Raw genomic sequence first — 19211 nt, 5'->3', positions numbered from 1 at the left:
TCGGCCATGCCTAAACATCAATCTTGTAGGAAAGTTTGACCGCAAGTAATAAGTGGCGTCAGAGGCTTGGTAAATGTGTTGACCGCGGAAAGAGGGACCACTTTGACAATAACAACCGAGCATGTCCATTTAGGTCTTCTCTGCCCATGTGATTGAGTTATGGAATTGGCTCTTGTCGTATTTTCATCTGGACGTGCTCTTAATCCTGTCCCTATCAGTATCATCTAGCACTCACTGCTTGTTCAGTCCGAGATGAATTTTGCCATCCCCGCATCGATTGAAGAGTGGTGACTGCTGTGGAAAATCAATTGCGGCAATGTTCGCGCATTGCAGCAACCCGATATGGCGGGTCGACGACTTGTCTCCATGCTTCCAGTCCGAGTATGTGACCTCGCATGTTTTTTCCGGCGTTATGTGCTGATCGAGTTCAAATAGCTATCTCCAGGCTCTCTTCCCTTTGCTGGCATGTGCGATATCTCTCTTGCTTCTACTTCACCAATTGCTGTGGCAAAGGACGACTCGATTTCACAACCGGCCTCGAGATCTCCTGGTCGATACTAGCGAGGAGGAACACGAGTCTAGCGATGAAGACGATGATAGCCTTGCTAGGCTGACGTTACAAAAGACATATTCGCATGGGGGTCATTCAACGAAGGATGTGAACAAACCTACAGGAGAAGTTTTCATGGTCACTTTTGAATTCCTACTGCTATCCGCACAACTTGCCGTAAACGTCGTTGGCCTTTTGAACACATCGCACCGGAAGAGAAGAAGTTGGACATCAGAGACCGCTGTGTGGACATATCTCCTGGTTATCGCTGGGGCACGTCTGGTTTCATCGACAACAAGGTGGCAATCTCCTCTCAAGGGCCTGTGGAATCACAGTTCAACGCTGTACATCGTGCAATGGCTTTGCCAAGTTTGGGTCTTCCGTTCAGTTCTTATTCACCGTCCCGGACAACCTTCTCAGACCTTGACAATCGTCTCCTTTGCCATCACGTGTACGCTTGTCGTGCTTGCACTCACAGCTCGAAAAGGAAACAAAGGTGTTTTATTGGAGTACGAGGATGGCATTGAACCGTCCCGGGAACCTCTCGCCAGCGTCCTATCTCTGGCAACCTTTACTTGGGTCGACCCCATCGTCTGGAAAGGCTTCAGGAAGACTCTGGAGCTCACTGATGTCTGGAATCTGGCTTTGGAAGACAAGGCAGAGACGGTACTAGCCCAGTTTCGCCAGATTCGAAAAACCCATTCCCTGGCCGTCCAACTACTCCTGCACTTCAAGGCCCCGATCTTGATTCAAGGCGCATGGTGCATGCTGGCCAGCGTCTTCATGTTTCTTCCCACTCTCCTTCTGAAAGCCGTTCTGGAATACCTGGAAAACACAGACACAGTTCCCGTTAGTGCGGCGTGGCTGTGGGTCATCCTTCTTTTCGCCACGGGAGCTGTACAGGCTGTCGGCGATGGTCAAGGCTTGTGGATCGGTCGAAAAATCTGCATTCAGTTGCGTGCGATCATTATCGGCGAAATCTACTCAAAGACGTTAAGGCGAAAGGCGGCAGCGGCCGCTGATGTCAAGCCTGAAGAAGAAACTCCTCGAAAGAAAGAAGGCCTCTGGGCGAAGATCGGGTCACTGTGTAACGGAAGGGGTCGAAATTTGCAGAATGATGCATCTGACGCCAGCACTAAGAAGACCATCCGAACTCAAGCGAACAACGGCACGATTATCAACTTGATGTCCATCGATTCCTTCAAGGTCGCTGAAGTCTGTGCCTATCTACATTTCCTCTGGGCTGCGGTGCCTGTGCAACTTGTTATGGCTGTGAGCCTGCTATACAAAGTTCTTGGCTACAGCTCTTTCGTTGGCATATTCGTGATGATACTTATTCTGCCGCTCAACCTCTACATCGCACATTCCTTTCAAGCGGCCCAGAAACGAATCATGACAGCTACGGATGGCAGAATCCACGTTACGAACGAAGTTCTCCAAAATATCAGAATCATCAAGTATTTCGCCTGGGAACAGCGTTTCCAGAACAATGTCAACGAGAAAAGACATGTCGAGCTGTCTGCTTTGTGGCGCAAATACGTGTTGTGGGCATCTGCAGCTACCATCTGGAGTGGTGTCCCGATTCTAATCACCTTCGTCTCTTTCCTCATGTATACTCGAGTCGAGAAGCGACCATTGGTGCCGTCAGTCGCGTTCCCAGCCTTGTCGATGTTCTCTCTGCTTCGCATTCCATTGGATCAGCTTGCCGATATGGTGGCTCACGTTCAAGAATCCAAGGTTTCTGTCGATCGAGTTGAACAGTTTCTGGAGGAAGCAGAAACGGAAAAATATGTGCAATTGCGGCAGAGCAGACGAAGAAGTCTGCCGGTAACTCGCATTGCGTTGGAAAATGCCACCTTAACTTGGGGAACAACCAATGAAGATGCAAGTGAGGCATTCAGACTCATCGACATGGACGTTGAATTCTCTATTGGCCAGTTGAACGTCATCGCAGGACCGACGGGAGCCGGCAAGACCTCCCTGTTGATGGCTCTGCTGGGCGAAATGCAGTTACTCAGTGGTGCTGTCCACATCCCAGGCGGATCTGTACGACAAGATCTACGCCCTGACCCTGTGACGGGGCTGACTGAGAGCGTGGCATATTGCGCACAGCAGGCGTGGCTGGTCAATGCGACAATCAAAGAAAACATTCTCTTTGCTAGTCCCTACGATGAAGATCGCTACAATGAGGTCATCTCAATCTGTGCTCTGGAACGTGATCTAGAGATACTTGATGCTGGTGATCAGACACTTGTCGGTGAGAAGGGGATCACTTTATCAGGAGGTCAAAAACAGAGAATATCGCTTGCCCGAGCAATTTACTCGAATTCAAAGCATATTCTTCTCGATGACTGTCTCAGTGCCGTCGATGCTCACACGGCCAAGCACATCTTCGAAGAAGCTCTCACCGGCAACCTGATGGGTCACCGGACTTGCATCTTGGTCTCGCACAACGTGGCACTCACGGTCCCACTCGCGAGTAGGGTAGTGGTTCTGGACAACGGTAGAATCGTGGCGCAAGGGACACCGCAAGAAATTGTCGAGAGTGGCGCGCTTGGGGACGAACTGTTCAAGTCACGTCCTGTTTCAAGAACCAATTCCCGACCGCCATCTCGTACTCCATCCAACCTGGAAGAGGAACGCTCACATTTATCTGGAAGTCACGCAAACGGTACAGCGACCCCGAACGGAAGGGGGACCAACAGAAGCAAATCAAAGACGAATAAGCCTGAGAAACCATTTATCGATCATCGGCTTGAAGCAAAAGCCACGGGAAGCGTGAAATGGTCAACAGTACAAATGTATCTCAAGGCTATGGGCCCTTGGTATTACTGGATCTTCGCTGCGTGGGGATTCATAGCAACACAACTGGGTTCCGTGGCGACCAATCTGTGGATCAGACAGTGGGCCAACGCCTACCATGTTCGCGGCGCGCATACGACACATGCTGCAGCAAATGCCTTTCACCACGTAAAGTCGGTGGGAGCAACGTCGAATTTTGGAGGTTCGTATGTTCAAATGCCGCAAACAGCGCCCACCTACAGCATATCCTGGACTGTCCAGTCGCTCTATGATGTCGACGATGGCTACTACCTTGGGATATATGCTGTAATTGGAGCTCTCTACGTCTTCATTTGCTGTAAGTCCCCTATCCTATTGCTCCCTCGATGCTCATACAGCTAACAAAACTCTTAGTCTCCCGAGAAATCATACTGTTCTGGGGATCTCGTCGCGCTGTAAGTTCTCCTATATGAGGCTGGATTGGCCTTCTAAGAGTCACTGGTCCACCGGCTCCTTCAAAAGTGTATGTGCGCTGACGGGTGTTTTCAGTCGTGGTGTCTGCATGAAAGACTGTTGACCAGCATTCTACGCGCCAAATTCCGCTTTTTCGATTCGACGCCGCTGGGCCAACTCACCAATCGTTTCTCTAAAGACATCCAGGCTCTGGATCAGGAAGTTGCTCCTGTGGCGATTGGCATGCTTCACAGCGCTGCCGCTGTCCTTACAATTGTGGTGCTAATCTCCGTCATCACTCCGGGCTTCTTGATCCCTGGTGTCTTCATCACCATCATGTACGTGTTGACCGGTCTCCTCTACATCCGCTCGTCACGCGACTTGAAACGAATTGAGGCAGTCCAGCGGAGCCCCCTGTTCCAACATTTTGGGGAGACGCTGAGCGGAGTGGTCACCATTCGAGCCTACGGCGACGAGTCGAGATTCATCGAGGACAGCCAATTGAAGGTCAACACACACAACCGCCCGTTCATCTATTTGTGGGCCACTAACAGATGGCTCGCGTTTCGGATTGACATTGCTGGGGCATTGGTCTCTTTCTTCTCCGCAATGTTTGTGGTCCTTAATGCTGGCCGCATCGACCCTGGTGCTGCAGGACTGGCCCTCTCTTATGCCATTACCTTCACCCAAAATGTTCTGTGGTTGGTGCGCCTCTACGCTGCCAATGAACAGAACATGAATGCCGTGGAACGAATACAGGAATATATCAACGTCGACCAAGAAGCACCCGCGAATATCCCAGAGACCAAGCCCGCGGCAAATTGGCCCAGCCATGGCGTTGTCGAGTTCATCGGATACAGCACGAGATACCGCCCGGATCTGGACCCTGTGCTGAAAAACGTGACTTTCAAGATCGAAGCAGGACACAAAGTTGGTATTGTTGGGAGGACAGGCGCAGGCAAGAGTTCACTCGCTCTGGCTTTGTTCAGAGGCTTGGAGGCGGAGGCAGGGAAGATCTTGATCGACGATGTCGACATTGGCCTTATCGGACTTCAAGACTTGCGTGAAGCCATCACGATCGTCCCCCAGGATCCCACTCTCTTTTCGGGCACGCTAAGGACCAACCTGGACCCGTTTGAACTCTTCACCGATGAAGAAATCTTTACCGCACTGAGGCGAGTGCAGCTCATTTCAGGCGCACATAGCAGCTCGGAGCAATCGGGGGCAACGACGCCACTTGAAGCGTCTAGCCGATCACCAACAGTTCGAGAGGGTTCGAGTCCACCCCCAAGTCATATCTCCTTCTCTGCGAAGGGGACCATGAAATCGGACACCACTCTGGTCCAAGTCGCGATCGACCGGAAGGAAAACAAAAACATTTTCCGAGATTTGTCGTCCCCAGTGGCCGAGTCAGGCTCGAATCTGTCTCAGGGCCAGCGACAACTTTTGTGTCTAGCTCGAGCATTGTTGAAGTCACCCAAGGTGCTGGTGATGGACGAAGCGACAGCATCGATCGACTATGCTACCGATTCGAAGATCCAAGACACACTACGAGAGCTTCAGAACAACACCATTTTGACCATCGCCCATCGATTGCAAACAATCATTGACTACGATCGAGTATTGGTGCTTGACCATGGCGAGGTAGTGGAGTATGCGGATCCCTGGGAGCTGCTACAAAAGGAAGATGGCCATTTCAGAGCCATGTGTGAGACCAGCGGCGACTTCGACTCGCTGCATGAATTAGCGAAGAAAGCGTGGCAGGAAAGGCGGTTGATTGATGATTCTTGACACGCGTGCGAAAATTCCTGTTATGTGTGGTTGGGGTAATATTGAAGCTTTTATGCGATCCACGAATGGGAGGAGCAATTGCTTTTTCGCGAACTGCTTTGCAAGAGGTCGTTGGCTTTTTCGATTTGTACATATATCTCTCGTCACGGTATAGTTGGGACTAGACAGTTGCGGTGCCACAAGCGAGACAGTCCAAGTGGCAGCCGTTTTGGGTCCAGCATCGATATCGAGGGGCACATAGACTGCGAAGAGACAAAAAAGCACATACCAACCTCAACCTCAACTTCATATTCAGAAAGGAAGCCCAGTGCCAGATAAGGCGGTTTGTTTCCTGGATCATGGCTCGCTTACTCCATCACCTCTTCATTCCTTCTCCTCTCTTCTCCAATCTGGCTTCGGCATTGATACTGATCCTTCCTGGTCCACCACGCAGTCTCCAAGCCCGGCAATCGAAGTCCGTCACTCTCCCATTCTCTGGAACGTAGGGACTAATCTGTCATCCTTCTCGGACCTCTCCTCACAACTTTCTCCTCTCGAAGTTGTTTACCTTGCGGGGTCGTTGCTCTTTCATTGGCTCTGTCCAAAGGAGGTCTCTGCTCCTCTGCATTCCGAGATGGGTCGTCCAGGGGATCCTTGGTTGTTTCGCCCTTCTTCACCCAGTCGCCTCGAGTCATTCTCCACGCATTTCCTCCATCAAGGGACAGGGTCTGTTGGTCTCTCTCGGAGACATGATGGTTCGCTGACGAGGCCGTGGTCCAAGGGTCTCACAGGGTACGGCAATCTGCGCCCCATTCGTCCCTCCTCAAGCTACGAAGCAGCCCTCCCCAACCGGGACACGATGATGCACATGCGGAGAAAGAGCTGTCTGCTGGATTTTAAAATGGGAGCTGTCGCAGCGGGCAAGATATTTCTCATTCACCCTTCACGATAACTTGCTACTGCTTTACAAACCAGGACAGTCCAACAACTCACAATCTGGTCAAGATGCCTCCTGTCAACGGCGCGAACGGTACCGTGCGTCTCGCTGAAGACCCATTTCATCATCCCAAGTCTGCGTTTCTCCAGGGGTACCGGTTTAGATGCTAATTCCTGATGACATCTCAGACTCATACCTGGACATCCTTGTCTCAGGCAATGTCCAAGGCGGTATCGTCTCTGAGTAAGGCATTGGACAAGGATCCACAATGGCAAGCATTTGTCGACACCAAAGCCATATTTGAACCTGTGACAATGGGTGTGCAGAGTCTTGGAGGAGACGAGGCTATTCTCGTCACAGTGTCGCCTGGTGCCAAAACCACGACGTCAACTGGGCCTGCGTCCAAAGCAGACTTTGTTCTTCGAGCACAGCCCGAGCAATGGGAAAGGTTCTTCGATGCCAATCCTGTTGCTCCCTATACCAGCTTTGTTGGGTTACAGGTAGGAATGGATCTTCCAAAGCGGTTCATGGGCAGTAAGTGACTTGATTAGGGCATGAATATCGTGCAAGAAGGAGTCGGTGTCGACGGGAGCCAGGTCAAGTATGCTCAGTACTGCCACCTGGCCACCCGTCTTCTCGAACTTCTGCGAGAAGGCCAGCATGGACCTTTGAAGGAGGATGAACAACCAGAAACCGACGAAGACCACCTGACAGGCAAGTATATCTACATCAACGCTCCCGTCTGGGGCCGCACAAAGGTCTTTTATGAGACTTCTGGCAATGGATCTCAGCAAATCGTGTTTCTACACACGGCTGGAAGTGATAGTCGGCAATATCACGGTGTGATGAACGATGCGCGCATGCGCGAAAAATGCACCATGTTTGCCTTCGACTTGCCTGCTCACGGTAGGAGTTTTCCGGGTAGCAACCATATTCCGGGAAATCACACGAACAACGAGGATGCCTATGTTGGTACCATCAGGGAAATGGTCAAAGCACTGAAACTGAACAAGCCGATCATCTGTGGTGCTAGCAGTAAGTCCCATCCCTGTCTAATCATTTACCACCGAGCTCCGCGGTCACAAAAGCGGACGATGCCAATTGAGACGGTAAAAGACTTTGAGAAGTGACATTGCTGACTCTACTTGTGTTCTAGTGGCGGGTCAGGTGTGTGTAGCTGTCGCCATAAGGGCAGAAGAAGTCGGTGCTGGAGGCACCATTCCTCTCCAGGGCTGCGACTACTTGACCATGGACCGACAGTTTAATGACAAGAGTCCCGTGTGCAACCAAGCACTGTTCAACCCAGACTGGAGTAAGTCAATTGTTAGAGACGATGTCCAGGCTTTCGACATGACTGACACACTGCAGTCTACGGCATGATGGCACCTCAGAGCCCCAAAGTCAACAAGATGCTCATCTGGGTATGGCGATCCCCGACACCACAAGTCAAAGATCCCCTATTCCCCTGACTTCTCTTACTTACCCTCGTGCTGATCGCTTCTTCCAGCATCTGTACTCGGGCCAAGCTTACGGGATCTTCCATGGGGACTTGGACTTTTACTTTGGCGGTTTCGACGCTCGTGACCGCGTGGCTTCCATCGACGTCAAGAAGTGTCCCATCTATTTCCTCACCGGCGAATACGACTGGTCGACAACACCCGAAATGTCTCAAACCACGGCGAAGAAGATCCCCGGCGCAAACTTCAAGGCCATGAAGGGCTTGGGCCATTTCCCGGCCACAGAAGATCCCCGGAAATTCGTAAGTCTTGATAATCTGTCTGTCGCGTGTTGACTGTGTCTTGGACGGACGGCTTTCGCCTTGTGTTTTTATACTTGCCTACCCCAACTTCAATCCCATTCCTTACCCCTTTCTTCTGTTCAATGTTGTCACCAACGCACAGGGGAGAGGGGCTAAATTTGCGGTTGATATAGGTGCCGTATCTACTCGACGCGATCGAATGGATCCAGAAAACCCGGTCGTCCTGATCAACCCGTTTCGAATCCGGCACCCGGTCGCGATGCCTTGCGTTGCGTACAGGAGAGACCAGGGTCCAATGAAAGGAAATGTCAGATATATGTGGGACCCTGCACGATTTTTGCCCAGTATCGACTTGATGGAAAGGATGTTCACCGTCGTTGTGGAATTGGCGTTGAAGTTACAGTTTTTACCCACCCAAAACCAGAACGAAATGGAATGAATGAATGAATGAGTGATACGATACGATGGGTCGGTCGCCATGACAAAGGACAAAACAGCGAATCTGCCTTTCTCACACGAGGGAACCAGGAACAACTCAAAAAGCAAGCAAGCAAAAACGAATCGCTTAATGTACGCGAACACCGAGGTATTTGTACCTGTACGAGGTACTAGCCCCAACAATGGAATGATCAAGCATGTAACAAGGGTACCTAGTACTACCAAATATAGTAAATGACAACATGACCAGTCTTATCTTCCATAAAAGTACTGCAGTCTACGAGTAGAACTGTTCCTGTCCCTGTCGTTCTACTGGCATCAAAGCATGTTTCTTCAGACCATTGTATTGTGATGTCTTAATGATATATGTACATACATGCAGTGTTTACACGTATTTGAGCCGTTGGGAGAAAAGACAAGAGCCACGGACCTTAGAGTGCCTCGATGCTACCCATTCCTTTTCAGGGATGATAGACTTAGCTAGGAGTCTATATAAGACCGAACCACTCTCATCTTCGCGGGTGGCTCGGCAGGACCGCCGTCAGGGTTCGTGACCGCCCCAGCGAACCCGAGGTTCGTGTTCCAGGTGTCTGCGGTCGACTTGTCTCTGGTTCCTAGCGCCTGGATCTGAGCCTGGACACTTCGGCACAACGTCTTCGCGGCGTCGTTGGCTTGACAGACGTTGGTGAGTTGGTCGCAGATTCGGTTGGTGATGATATCTATGAGTAATCGGTTAGTCCGCTTCATAATTGTGCGACGTGATAGACAACAGCATTGTAACATACTTGGATTCAACGCCTCCTGCTGACCCTGAGCACAGAGCGGATCGATAGGCAAGAAGGTAAATTCAGTGGCGGGCCGGCCACCGAGCCCGCCTTCAAATTTCATGGTCGGCACGCAGAGACCGAAATCAGCTCCGCTCACGGTCGAAGTGTCGGTGGCATTGTCTGTCGTAGCTGGCGCGGCAGTCATGGTTGCGACAGCGGCAGTGGTTGTAGAGGCTGCAACTGTGGAATGTCAGTATTGCTCTTATCCAAGATCCGAAGAGTGGACTGACCAGATGTGTCAACGGCGCCACAAACATTGGCTACTGTAGTTGCGGCGGCCCCCGTGGCGCTGGAGACAGCGGTCGCAGCATTCGACGATCCAGCTGGAGCAGCACTTGTAGCACCGGTAGCAGACTGTGCAGTGAAGTTGGTGAAGCCATTTTCGGCCAGCAGGTCTGCGACACTCTTGCCGGTAGCGTCCAGCGGAGTCACCCGGGTCGTAGCGGACAAGGCGTTTGCGATATCTGAGCCAACGACTGCTGGATCAATCTGAGGCGTGATACCTCGGAGGACATCTGTAGCCGGCAGAGTAGGGTCGTCACAGATGGTAGGAATCGACTGCACGAAGGGGTTGAAATTCTTCTCCGCAGCAACGATGCCAATAGCAGCAGCAATGGCGTCGGCCCCAGTTCCCAGCTCGGCTATGATTTGGTCACCACGCTTGAGCTTGTCACAGGCATTGGTTGCGGCCAATAGATCGCTTATAGCAGCACCAGCAATGGTTTGCGCCACTCCTGGAGCGCCACCTTGAACAGCTGCAATGGCTGGGATCGGAATTTGTTCTTGATTAAAACGGGCCTGCGCCACGGCAAGTAGTGTAGCAATGGCAACTGCTTTGAAGACCATTGTGAAAGGAAGGTTGGGACAGACGTTAAATGCAAGTAAAGATCGTGCTGCGAGTCCGAATCGTTGAAAGAGAGACTAGCTCGCGAAAGAAACGAATGTACCGGCCAGCGGTTGATGATGCAGGAACAGTGAAATGAGAATTGTTTGACTACAATGAGAAAGAAGAATCAAACTGAGGAGACTCACCTTGGTTTATATTGCCCTTTAGCTGAAGCCATGCTTTCCAGCAGGTCGTGCTCGCCCTAGCCGAGGCCAACTCCACAGGATCTAGGAGGGAGACTCAACTTGAGATGTAGTCAACATTCTGAAGGCGAATGCGTCGAGGATAACCGGATAAAATCCCGCCAAGATGGGAGGAAGCGTTGGACGGCCAACTTGGCGTTGCACGAGGTACAAAGCGCCGACAAGTGGCATGATTTAGTTATTCGATTGAGTTGCTTCGTCGCTTCAGAAAGAAGTCGAAAGGCTGAGGGTATTATTGGTAAATTGGACGCGGATCACCGACCAAGGCGGCGGTTTTTGGTGCCGTCAACTTGAGGCAAACATTGTGTGGACTTCGGTTTCAAGCGGCCCACGAGGCTGACCCTAGTTCAGGGGTTGAGACATATTGGTCTCTCCGCTTTTGTATCGAGACTGAAGCGACTCCCACGTGGATGATCCCAAGATCCGGACCACGTATACCCTTGAGTAATCGATCGATATCAAAAACAAGGAGTAAATATCTGAGTGCTTCGCGGTCACCCCTGACTTCCGAGCTCGAGAGAGGTCCCCCTGTCAAGGTCGGCAAAATACCGATCGGAACGCTGACCCTCGCGAGTAGGAAAGGTCTCAGGCTGACTATCCCGAAAAGGACTCGGTTATGTCCTCGAAACAACGATATTCGGAGAGCTTTTGAGGAGAAGGTCCACGACAGAATAGTGAGGGAAAGACCGCCCTGGTGGTTTGAGTGGGAAATGTGTGAAAAACACAAGTAGTTGGGGAGGGATCAAAAACCCACCTGGAGCCCTTACATCACCAGCTCTTCCGATGGCAACCTCCTTGTACAGAAGCAGGAAGAGAAGCTCTCATTCCTTGTCGGACTGATTATTGACCAGGTTGAGGTGAGATGTTGGAGGAGGCAGAGGCACAAACCGCAGTCACAAGTATCCAGGCACGTGCCAGGCTGCCGGGGAAGCACAGATCATGTGACTGTGCCAATGCGTTACGTCATTCCCGTGACTGTCTGGACTCGTCCTTGTCATGCGATTTGGCGCGTCGCATTTCAAAAGTCAAACGATCCCCATTGCTTTAACGACACATGGCTCAATCCAATCCCGTAGATGGCGCATTTTGGTCGTCGCCCTTCTATCCCTGATTGCTCCCTTACCTTCCTCTACCAATCGCACTCAACCATCTGCTGCAACCATGACAGATTGGGCCAAGTTGAAGGTCGCCGACCTCAAAGAGGAGTGCAAGTCGCGTGATATCCCTCTGACAGGTCTCAAATTAAAACAACAATACATCGACAAGCTCGAAGAGTACGAGGCGCAGAATGCCAATCAATCGGTCGAGGCTGAGGGTGAGCAAGAGACTGAAGATGTCGAGGAACAACCTGTGCCGCAGGCAAACGGAAACGATGCGGCCAGCCACGTTATTGACCCAACCGCGAATGACACCCAAAACGATGAAGCGCGCGAGGATGTTAGCGGAAAAGAACACCCTGCCTCTGGAGGGGATCAGGCCGGAGCAGACATTCCTTCGGCAGCCCAAGCAGAGGATAGTCAGGCCAAAGCTCTGAGCAAGCCCGAGGAACAGGCTCCCCCAGAGGTTGCCACACAGCCTGATGAGGAAGCGAAAAGGGACGAACCAGAGAAACTTGCAGACACTACCGGAGAGATCAAGCAAGTGCCTGGGGCTCCTGTACAAAGTGATGACGCAGGCTCCGGCGCAGGAGAGCCTGCAAAGGATGAAGCCAAAACAATCGACCAAAGTGTCACAGAGAAAACACCTACTTTGCTCGCTACCCCACCCGCAACAGAAAATCTATCAGACTCCAATACTACCAACTCCTCGCAACTGAATTCCAAAGATGTTGCAGAAGACGAGAGGAAGCGGAGAAAAAGAAGCGCCACACCCGTCCCCTCGACACAGGATGTGGCTCGTAAGAGGGCGAGGTTGACAGAAGATACACAGGAGTCGAGGGCAGAAGATGTCCCTGATCAAGCAGAAGCGGGCATAGGAGAGAGGAAAGATGCCCCAGGAGAGGCTATGGATGGAGAGCCTGCTGAGGTTGTCGTCGAAACATCTGGTGATGGAGAACTCCCCACGAAACCCCTTTCCGAGCAGCAGGGCACCACTGCAAGCGAACCCCGGGTCCACGATGAAAGAGCGTCTGCTTCTCCTCCCAGATCAACGACTTCAGCAGAAGACCGCGACGTCCCACCCGCCATCCACCCAGCAACATCGTCCATCTACATTCGCAACTTCAAACGACCCCTACATATCCCTTCGCTCCGCGCCCATATTGTATCAATAGCAAAATCGCGTTCCTCTGATGACACCGATCCAATCACCACATTCTATCTCGACAGTATTCGCACCCATGCATTTGTGACGTTCACCTCAGTGGCAGCCGCCTCGCGAGTCCGTTCTGCGATGCATGGATCACGCTTTCCGGATGAACCTCTCCGCGAACCACTCTTTGTTGACTATGTTCCTCCAAGTAAGGTGCAAACATGGATCGACCAAGAGACTGGCAGTGGTTTTGGTCGAGGAGGCAATGGCCGTCGCTTTGAAATAGCTTACGAGGAAGACGAAAGTGGAATCGAGGCAGTTTTCCAGGAGATTGACACCAGCAAGCCTCGCCCAACACCCTTCGACCAGAGTCGCGGGTCCCGCGCCCCGTTTGACAGGCAGCAGTCAGACTCGATCTCCGCAGGTGTCCATCCAGACCGTGAGACTTTGATCCCTCGAACCAATCAAAGCCGGGACCGCCAGCGCGGGCCTCTAGGTGGCAGCCAAAACGCGGCCTCAAACAATGGCACGGGCTTCAAAGCACTCGACGAACTCTTTGAGTCCACTTCCACCAAACCGAAACTATACTATAAACCGGTACCTTCGTCGGTGGCGGATGAGCGCTTAGACATGTTCCGCGCCCTACGCCCCGGTTGGGAGGAGATGGGACGGAGTGGCGATGAAGGCATGAAGCGGTACTCTTTTGAGCGGGACAAGGATAGAGAAGAGTGGGTTGACAAAGGACCCGAGTTTGGATTCGGGCGCAAAGGCCAGGCTAGGTTGGATGGAGTACGAGGAGGTGGACGAGGAAGGGGAGGAGGATATCGAGGTAGAGGCATGGACTCGTGGAGGGGAGGTGGAAGGTGATACGCTTTTGCCAGAACAGAAGTGTCTCGTGCGCTTTCGGGGCTGGTACACCGGTCTCCTGGCTGATGAAACGGACACAAATCATGGCCTGTTCTTGTAGGATTAAGAGGATAGTATCTGATGGGGATATCGTCTATGTCGAAAATGAAGGGAATGCTAATCGATGCGAGAATTACCATACAGCGGAAAGCAATCAATAATGGCCAAAGTTGTATTTCCTCAGCCTGAATTGACAAAGAGCCTCAATAGGAATGTCTAGTTTCCTGGCGACACCATGTATACTTGTCTGATGTCTCTTCTCTCAGAAGAGTCACCGGTCGACGGACTCGCCGATGAAGGCCACATGCTATCTATCTCTCAGTCGTCGAGGTATGTAAGAGGGTTCCGTCTGCCTCCAAAATCTCATCTTTGCAGCAATTCCTCGGGGGATGAATCGTGGGTGTCCAAAATGTCAGGTTCAAACCCCCTATTCTGCTCTTTTTCCTGCTTCTCAGCCCTGCATTTACTAGGTGTATAGGCACGGGCGATATACCCGTCGTTCAAGATCGGCGTCGCCCTATATGTTTCTCGTTGGGTGGAAGCGTTTCTACCAGTCGTCGCCCCAGCCGTCTTCCTTACCCTTCCGCGGCGGGTTTGCGGCCGTGGCCGACCCCGAGGTCGTCTTCCTCATCGCGCTGGTCCCGATGCTGCTGTTCCCCCCGCCTCCGCCCTGGCCGAAACTGTCCCAGAAGTCTTTCCGCTCCGGCTCTGCCCGCTTCGATGACGCCGCGGCCGCGGCCTTCTCGTCCTGGCCTTCGACGAATTTGTTGAACGATTCGGCGGCGCCGCGTGCGCCGGTCTGGATGCCCTGTCCCGCGGCCGCGGCTGCCTTTTGAGCTTGGGTGGCGAAGTCTGAGGAGGCGATCTGGATCACAACATGTCAGTAAGATCTAGCTAGGGGAAAATGGTGACCAAGTCGGGGTTGGGAATTGAAACCGACATTTCGGGCCGTTGGTTGAATGTAGGAATCATTCACCAGCTTAGCCTGTTTGCTGACCATCCCTCCAAGCCAGCCAAAACTCTTCGTTATGGCCGCCACAGGGTCCTTAGAGAAGTCGTCGGTGGAGGGGATCCCGCCTGAACCCTGCTGCTGCGAGGGTTCTGGCGGCGCGCTGCCGAAGCCGCCGTACTTTCCGCCCTGGCTGGGTGGTAGGGAGTCCGGTCTGCTGGCATTTGCCTCGCCCATGCGCGCAAAGTAGGCCTCATTTTGGGCCTTTTGATCGGCTGTTATGCGTCCTCCTTTGGAGGGTGCTGGGGACGCAGTCCGACTGCCCGGACGGCTGTTGCTTGATACGGCGGTACTGCTGTTCCTTACACCTCCAGCCGGCGTAACTGAACGGCTTGCCTGCTTCTGTAGTATCGCCTGTCTTTCTCTTTGGAAGGCGGCTTTATCAAACTCTCTTTCCTCCACTTGACAAGATAATCTTTCCTTCCATTCCTCGCCGACCTCGCAGTCATATCGTTCTTTTATCGTAGCCTCCTCAAACGGTAGTGAGGGGCTATTCTTATTGTAGAAGTCTTGCCAGGCCTTGTTGCCGCCGTATTGCATCCGGAGGATCTCGGCCTGTTTGAATGCGTCCATGGATATGGATCGCACAAAGGAGACGTGGACTCCGAGTCCACGGTGTACGCCGGCGCATTGGAGGCAGATGAAGGTAGAGAATTTGGGGGACGCCTGTGCAGCGGATTAGAACAGAAGGGATACACGACAAATTGAAAAAAAAAAAAGGCCAGTCTTTTGCTTGGAGGACTCCCAAAACTCACCCATTGCGGTGAAGGGGCGCCGCAGTCACAACACTTGTCGTTGCCGGCGCCCTCCTTTTTGCCCAACGCTGCAAGCTGCAAAAGATACAATAGTCAGGAACTCGGGCCCAAAGACGAGACGTTGTGCCAGGAAAGGCGAACCTTGCTCCTAGTCTCCGGATCGACCTCCCACATGGCCTTTGCCGCCATCTTTGTGTTCGTGTCCTTATTGATTGTTCGGGCGTGGTGGGGAGGGGGGTTACAAAGTTGTTCGTGTGCCTCACTTTCTCGGATCTCCTCAGGGTTAGCCTGGGCGGAAATACATGCTCGAAATCAAATCTCCTCGAGAATTATGGCGTGTATAGATATAAGTTGGTGTGTAGGTCCTCCGGTGTTGCTGCACGTGGTCTAGATTATATGTAGTTCGAGTAGAGAGCGTTGTTGGTTCAGTCAAAGGGTGGTGAGCCAGTAAGAACCCCCGATTTGGCAATAAACCTTTGAGTTGTCCGCGCCGGCTGCTGACATTCTTATAACTAATAGATACAATACAATACATGTACATTCTATATACGTCAGTCACAATCCGCCTTGAAGCTCTGCAATAAGTGCTCTTTCTCGAGGACCGGTGATCTTCTCGAATCGATCGACACTCATCACAAACGTTCCTCTGCCTCCAGTCATGCTGCGGAGATGTTTGAGGTAACCAACCATCTCTTTCAGAGGTACCTTTGCCTTTACAGTCCTCTGGAAATTGACCCTCTGGTGTTCCTCTCCAGCCAACGATGAGCCGGACTCAAAGGGATCCTTGGGTGCATAAATCTTCCGGACGTCGATACGTTTGGAATCTAAGCCTGTCTGAGCGTGCTCTTCTTCATGGTCACCGAGGGAAACAATGTGCCCTCCCCGACCAGAAGAGATGTCCTGGATGACATTCCCCAAGCTTGCTTCATCCACGCTGATATCGACGTTCATCACAGGTTCCATGAGAGAACACGGGCTGCTCTTGGTGGCGTCTTTGAATGCCGCGATCGTGGCTAGGCGAGCAGCAGCCGTCAAGGATCCATATGTCGTTTCCGTGCCAAAGATGTGCTCGTCTGGGCGAAGGGTCAAGATGACCTTTGTATTACGCATTGGATAGCCCCAGGAGGGACCACGGCTCAAAGCTGCTAAAGCGCCGTTGAGGTATGCAATTCGGATTTCGGGAAGCAGGAGGTGTGGTGGCAAGCCCCCTGCGTCACCGGCGAGTGGTCTTCCTCGTTGGTCTAGAGTTGGTGTCTCGATGATGACCAGGTTTCCGTCTTCTTCATGGATGAATTTCTCCTCAGACTCATCAACATCATCTGCAGATTCGCCTTCCAGAGGTTCCACGAGGGCCGTACACCCTGCCTTGCCTTTTGATGCCGCACGTTCTCCCTCTAACACCTTTGTGATGATATTTGAAGGTTGTGGTAGTGTTTCACGATAACCAATTGCAATCTTGCCCATGCGTGCTTTTGCTTTTAGATCGTTGACAAGTCTATCTTGAGCGATCTCAAGATGTAATTCGCCCATACCACTGATTTGCGTCTGGCCTGTATCTTCATCCTGCAACACCTGGAGGCTGGGGTCTTCTCGCAACAGCAGTGCAAGCTTCTCGTGCATATCTTTCTCTTCCCGCAAGCTATTTGGTTCGATGGCCGCGAAAAATACAGGGGGCGGCACTTTGATAGGCCGCAGTTGTAGCCTTTGCAGTGGTTCGGGTGGTGTGGCTTTGTTTCCAGCATAGGAGATGAGGGTGTCTCCGGTACGAGCAAACTTCGAACCTGCAATGACACCAATTTCGCCAGCTCGGAGTGACTGAACAGGCACCGATTCCGAAGCATACATCCGCAGTAAAGTTGTCGCCCTCTCCGAATTCTGAAGATTGGTGTTGAAAAGGAGGGCATTTCGTTCTATCACTCCCGAATAGACGCGGATGTAGACAAGCATACCTTTCCGTGGGTCATTGACCACTTTGAATGCTAACGCACAACCCTGCAAAGCATTGCCGATCGCCGCGGGTACCAACTCAGGACCTTTCTTCTTGGACTTTGACGCTGGTTTCTCAAGTGACAAATCCCCTCTGATCAGCTGCGAAAGCCCTCCAGAGATCGACCCAAGACCAATCTCGGGATCTGGGCGCTCTTCCGGAGATGGCATAAGATTGTTGACAGCGTCCAAGAGAGGCTGTACTCCAATATTACGAAAGCTGGCACCAGCAAAGACTGGGATAACCGTGCAATGCGGTGTGAGGAGACACCTTCGCAGGCTCTCCCAAATCTGAGCAGGACTCACTTTGAGGTGGTCCTCTTCGGCGTCGAAAAAGGCTTCGACAAGCTGATCGTCATGCTCACTGAGTAGTTCAACCAGTGCCGTCCTGGCCCTTCGCAATTCCTGTGCAAACTCCGGATGCTCTTGCTCCAACCGCAGAAAGGGATAACGTTCTATCGCTTTGCCATCTCCGCCAGAGTCGTACAACAATCCTTCCAAGTTGATAACATCTCCCACGCCAGTAAAACGGCCCTTTCCACCCTCGAACCACGGGATTTGACAAAGCGCGGGCCAACCGCCCAAGCGAGAGCCGATTTCACGAACGGTTCTTCCAAAAGCCGCGCCGTCACGATCTAGCTTGTTGATGTACGCTATTCGTGGGATGTTCCATTCGCCAGCTTGGGCCCATACTTGTTCAGTCTGGGCCTCAACCCCAGCGACACCATCCAGAATACAAACAGCACCATCTAAGATGCGCAACGATCGGCGGACTTCGAAAGTGAAGTCGGCATGCCCCGGCGTGTCGATTAGATTAATGGTGTGGGGGAAACGTGCACGAGGCTGAACTTCAATGTCATCGGTCGAGGTCGGAGGTGGTGCAGCATGCGCTGGTGGCCACTCGAAGGTGATTGCCGCAGATTGAATGGTGATCCCACGAGCCCGCTCAGCAGGAAGAAAGTCGGTGACGGTAGAACCCTCATCGACATCACCTATCCTTCGAGTATGGCCGCTGTAATAGAGCATGCGCTCCGTTGTGGTCGTTTTGCCCGCATCGATATGGGCAATGATGCCAATATTTCTTGTCCTCGAAGGTCTTGGGTTCTGTGGTGTTGATGCTGCAGGTGCTGCGCGCGGACATGATGACCGAATATTTCTTGACTGAGTCCGAATAAATGAAAAAGCAGAGCGAGACCGATAAAAATCAATTAGAGAGGAGTGTCTAATGAATTGCGCATGGACTTTCATCCCCTCTCAGAAGTGGAAATGGACCTAGCCAACCACATCAACATGAGATTATACACCAGGAATTTCAAGGTCACAAACGCTGAAAAGGATACGAAAGCAGGACCCGAATGAGTGACTTGAGCTGGATGCTTCAAGTCCTCAAAACTGACGAGGCTCGAGAAAATGTAGAAATTCTGTCCCTCATAAAGCAGCAGCATCCACTAGCCATATTAGGCTGGTGGGCAGGCGCAGTTTTCCCGCTGCAACTCTTTGCTCCGACTTGTAGACAATGGACAGGGACCACAAGTGATAGACCAACTATACCACCGATCAAGCAGCTTCACCTCGGTCCTGCTCTACAAACTCTACAGAACACTGCGCGACTTGTTCCACACCACCTCTGAACACACCTTTTGGAAAGCTCAGTCTTGGTTCTGTACAACTGCCGAATGCCCGCTTGATTGTCTGCACTAC

At 52.0% G+C, this 19211-nt stretch overlaps 6 protein-coding genes across 6 annotated transcripts; 3 read left to right on the top strand and 3 right to left on the bottom strand.

Annotated features, from left to right (window-relative positions):
• Window positions 1-316: 316 nt before the first annotated feature.
• On the top strand, window positions 317-5575 carry AYO21_01261 (hypothetical protein; the record flags this gene model as incomplete). The annotated part of the gene is made up of 4 exons (XM_022651244.1): window positions 317-381; window positions 436-3689; window positions 3746-3786; window positions 3881-5575. The coding sequence occupies 4 exons, from the start codon at window positions 317-319 to the stop codon at window positions 5573-5575; spliced, it is 5055 nt and encodes a 1684-aa protein (XP_022516217.1).
• Window positions 5576-6559: 984 nt separating this feature from the next.
• Window positions 6560-8689, top strand: AYO21_01260 (hypothetical protein; the record flags this gene model as incomplete). The annotated part of the gene is made up of 7 exons (XM_022651243.1): window positions 6560-6589; window positions 6707-6991; window positions 7043-7526; window positions 7648-7803; window positions 7860-7912; window positions 7999-8250; window positions 8393-8689. The coding sequence occupies 7 exons, from the start codon at window positions 6560-6562 to the stop codon at window positions 8687-8689; spliced, it is 1557 nt and encodes a 518-aa protein (XP_022516216.1).
• A 479-nt stretch (window positions 8690-9168) lies between these two features.
• AYO21_01259 (hypothetical protein) lies at window positions 9169-10361 on the bottom strand (the record flags this gene model as incomplete). Its single annotated transcript, XM_022651242.1, has 3 exons — window positions 9169-9407; window positions 9474-9695; window positions 9746-10361. The coding sequence occupies 3 exons, from the start codon at window positions 10359-10361 to the stop codon at window positions 9169-9171; spliced, it is 1077 nt and encodes a 358-aa protein (XP_022516215.1).
• A 1404-nt stretch (window positions 10362-11765) lies between these two features.
• AYO21_01258 (hypothetical protein) lies at window positions 11766-13821 on the top strand (the record flags this gene model as incomplete). The annotated part of the gene is made up of 2 exons (XM_022651241.1): window positions 11766-13643; window positions 13741-13821. 2 exons carry the CDS (start codon window positions 11766-11768, stop codon window positions 13819-13821), a joined length of 1959 nt encoding a protein of 652 aa, XP_022516214.1.
• A 486-nt stretch (window positions 13822-14307) lies between these two features.
• Window positions 14308-15713, bottom strand: AYO21_01257 (hypothetical protein; the record flags this gene model as incomplete). Its single annotated transcript, XM_022651240.1, has 4 exons — window positions 14308-14625; window positions 14701-15435; window positions 15525-15599; window positions 15666-15713. 4 exons carry the CDS (start codon window positions 15711-15713, stop codon window positions 14308-14310), a joined length of 1176 nt encoding a protein of 391 aa, XP_022516213.1.
• Window positions 15714-16079: 366 nt separating this feature from the next.
• AYO21_01256 (hypothetical protein) lies at window positions 16080-18536 on the bottom strand (the record flags this gene model as incomplete). Its single annotated transcript, XM_022651239.1, has 1 exon — window positions 16080-18536. The coding sequence occupies one exon, from the start codon at window positions 18534-18536 to the stop codon at window positions 16080-16082; it is 2457 nt and encodes an 818-aa protein (XP_022516212.1).
• Between the last annotated feature and the right edge of the window lie 675 nt (window positions 18537-19211).

This window comes from Fonsecaea monophora (assembly GCF_001642475.1).
Source record: "Fonsecaea monophora strain CBS 269.37 chromosome Unknown Scaff5, whole genome shotgun sequence".
NCBI lineage: Eukaryota > Fungi > Ascomycota > Eurotiomycetes > Chaetothyriales > Herpotrichiellaceae > Fonsecaea > Fonsecaea monophora.
The sequence above is the reverse complement of the archived record's forward strand: the minus strand, read 5'-3'. Positions and strand labels throughout refer to the sequence as shown.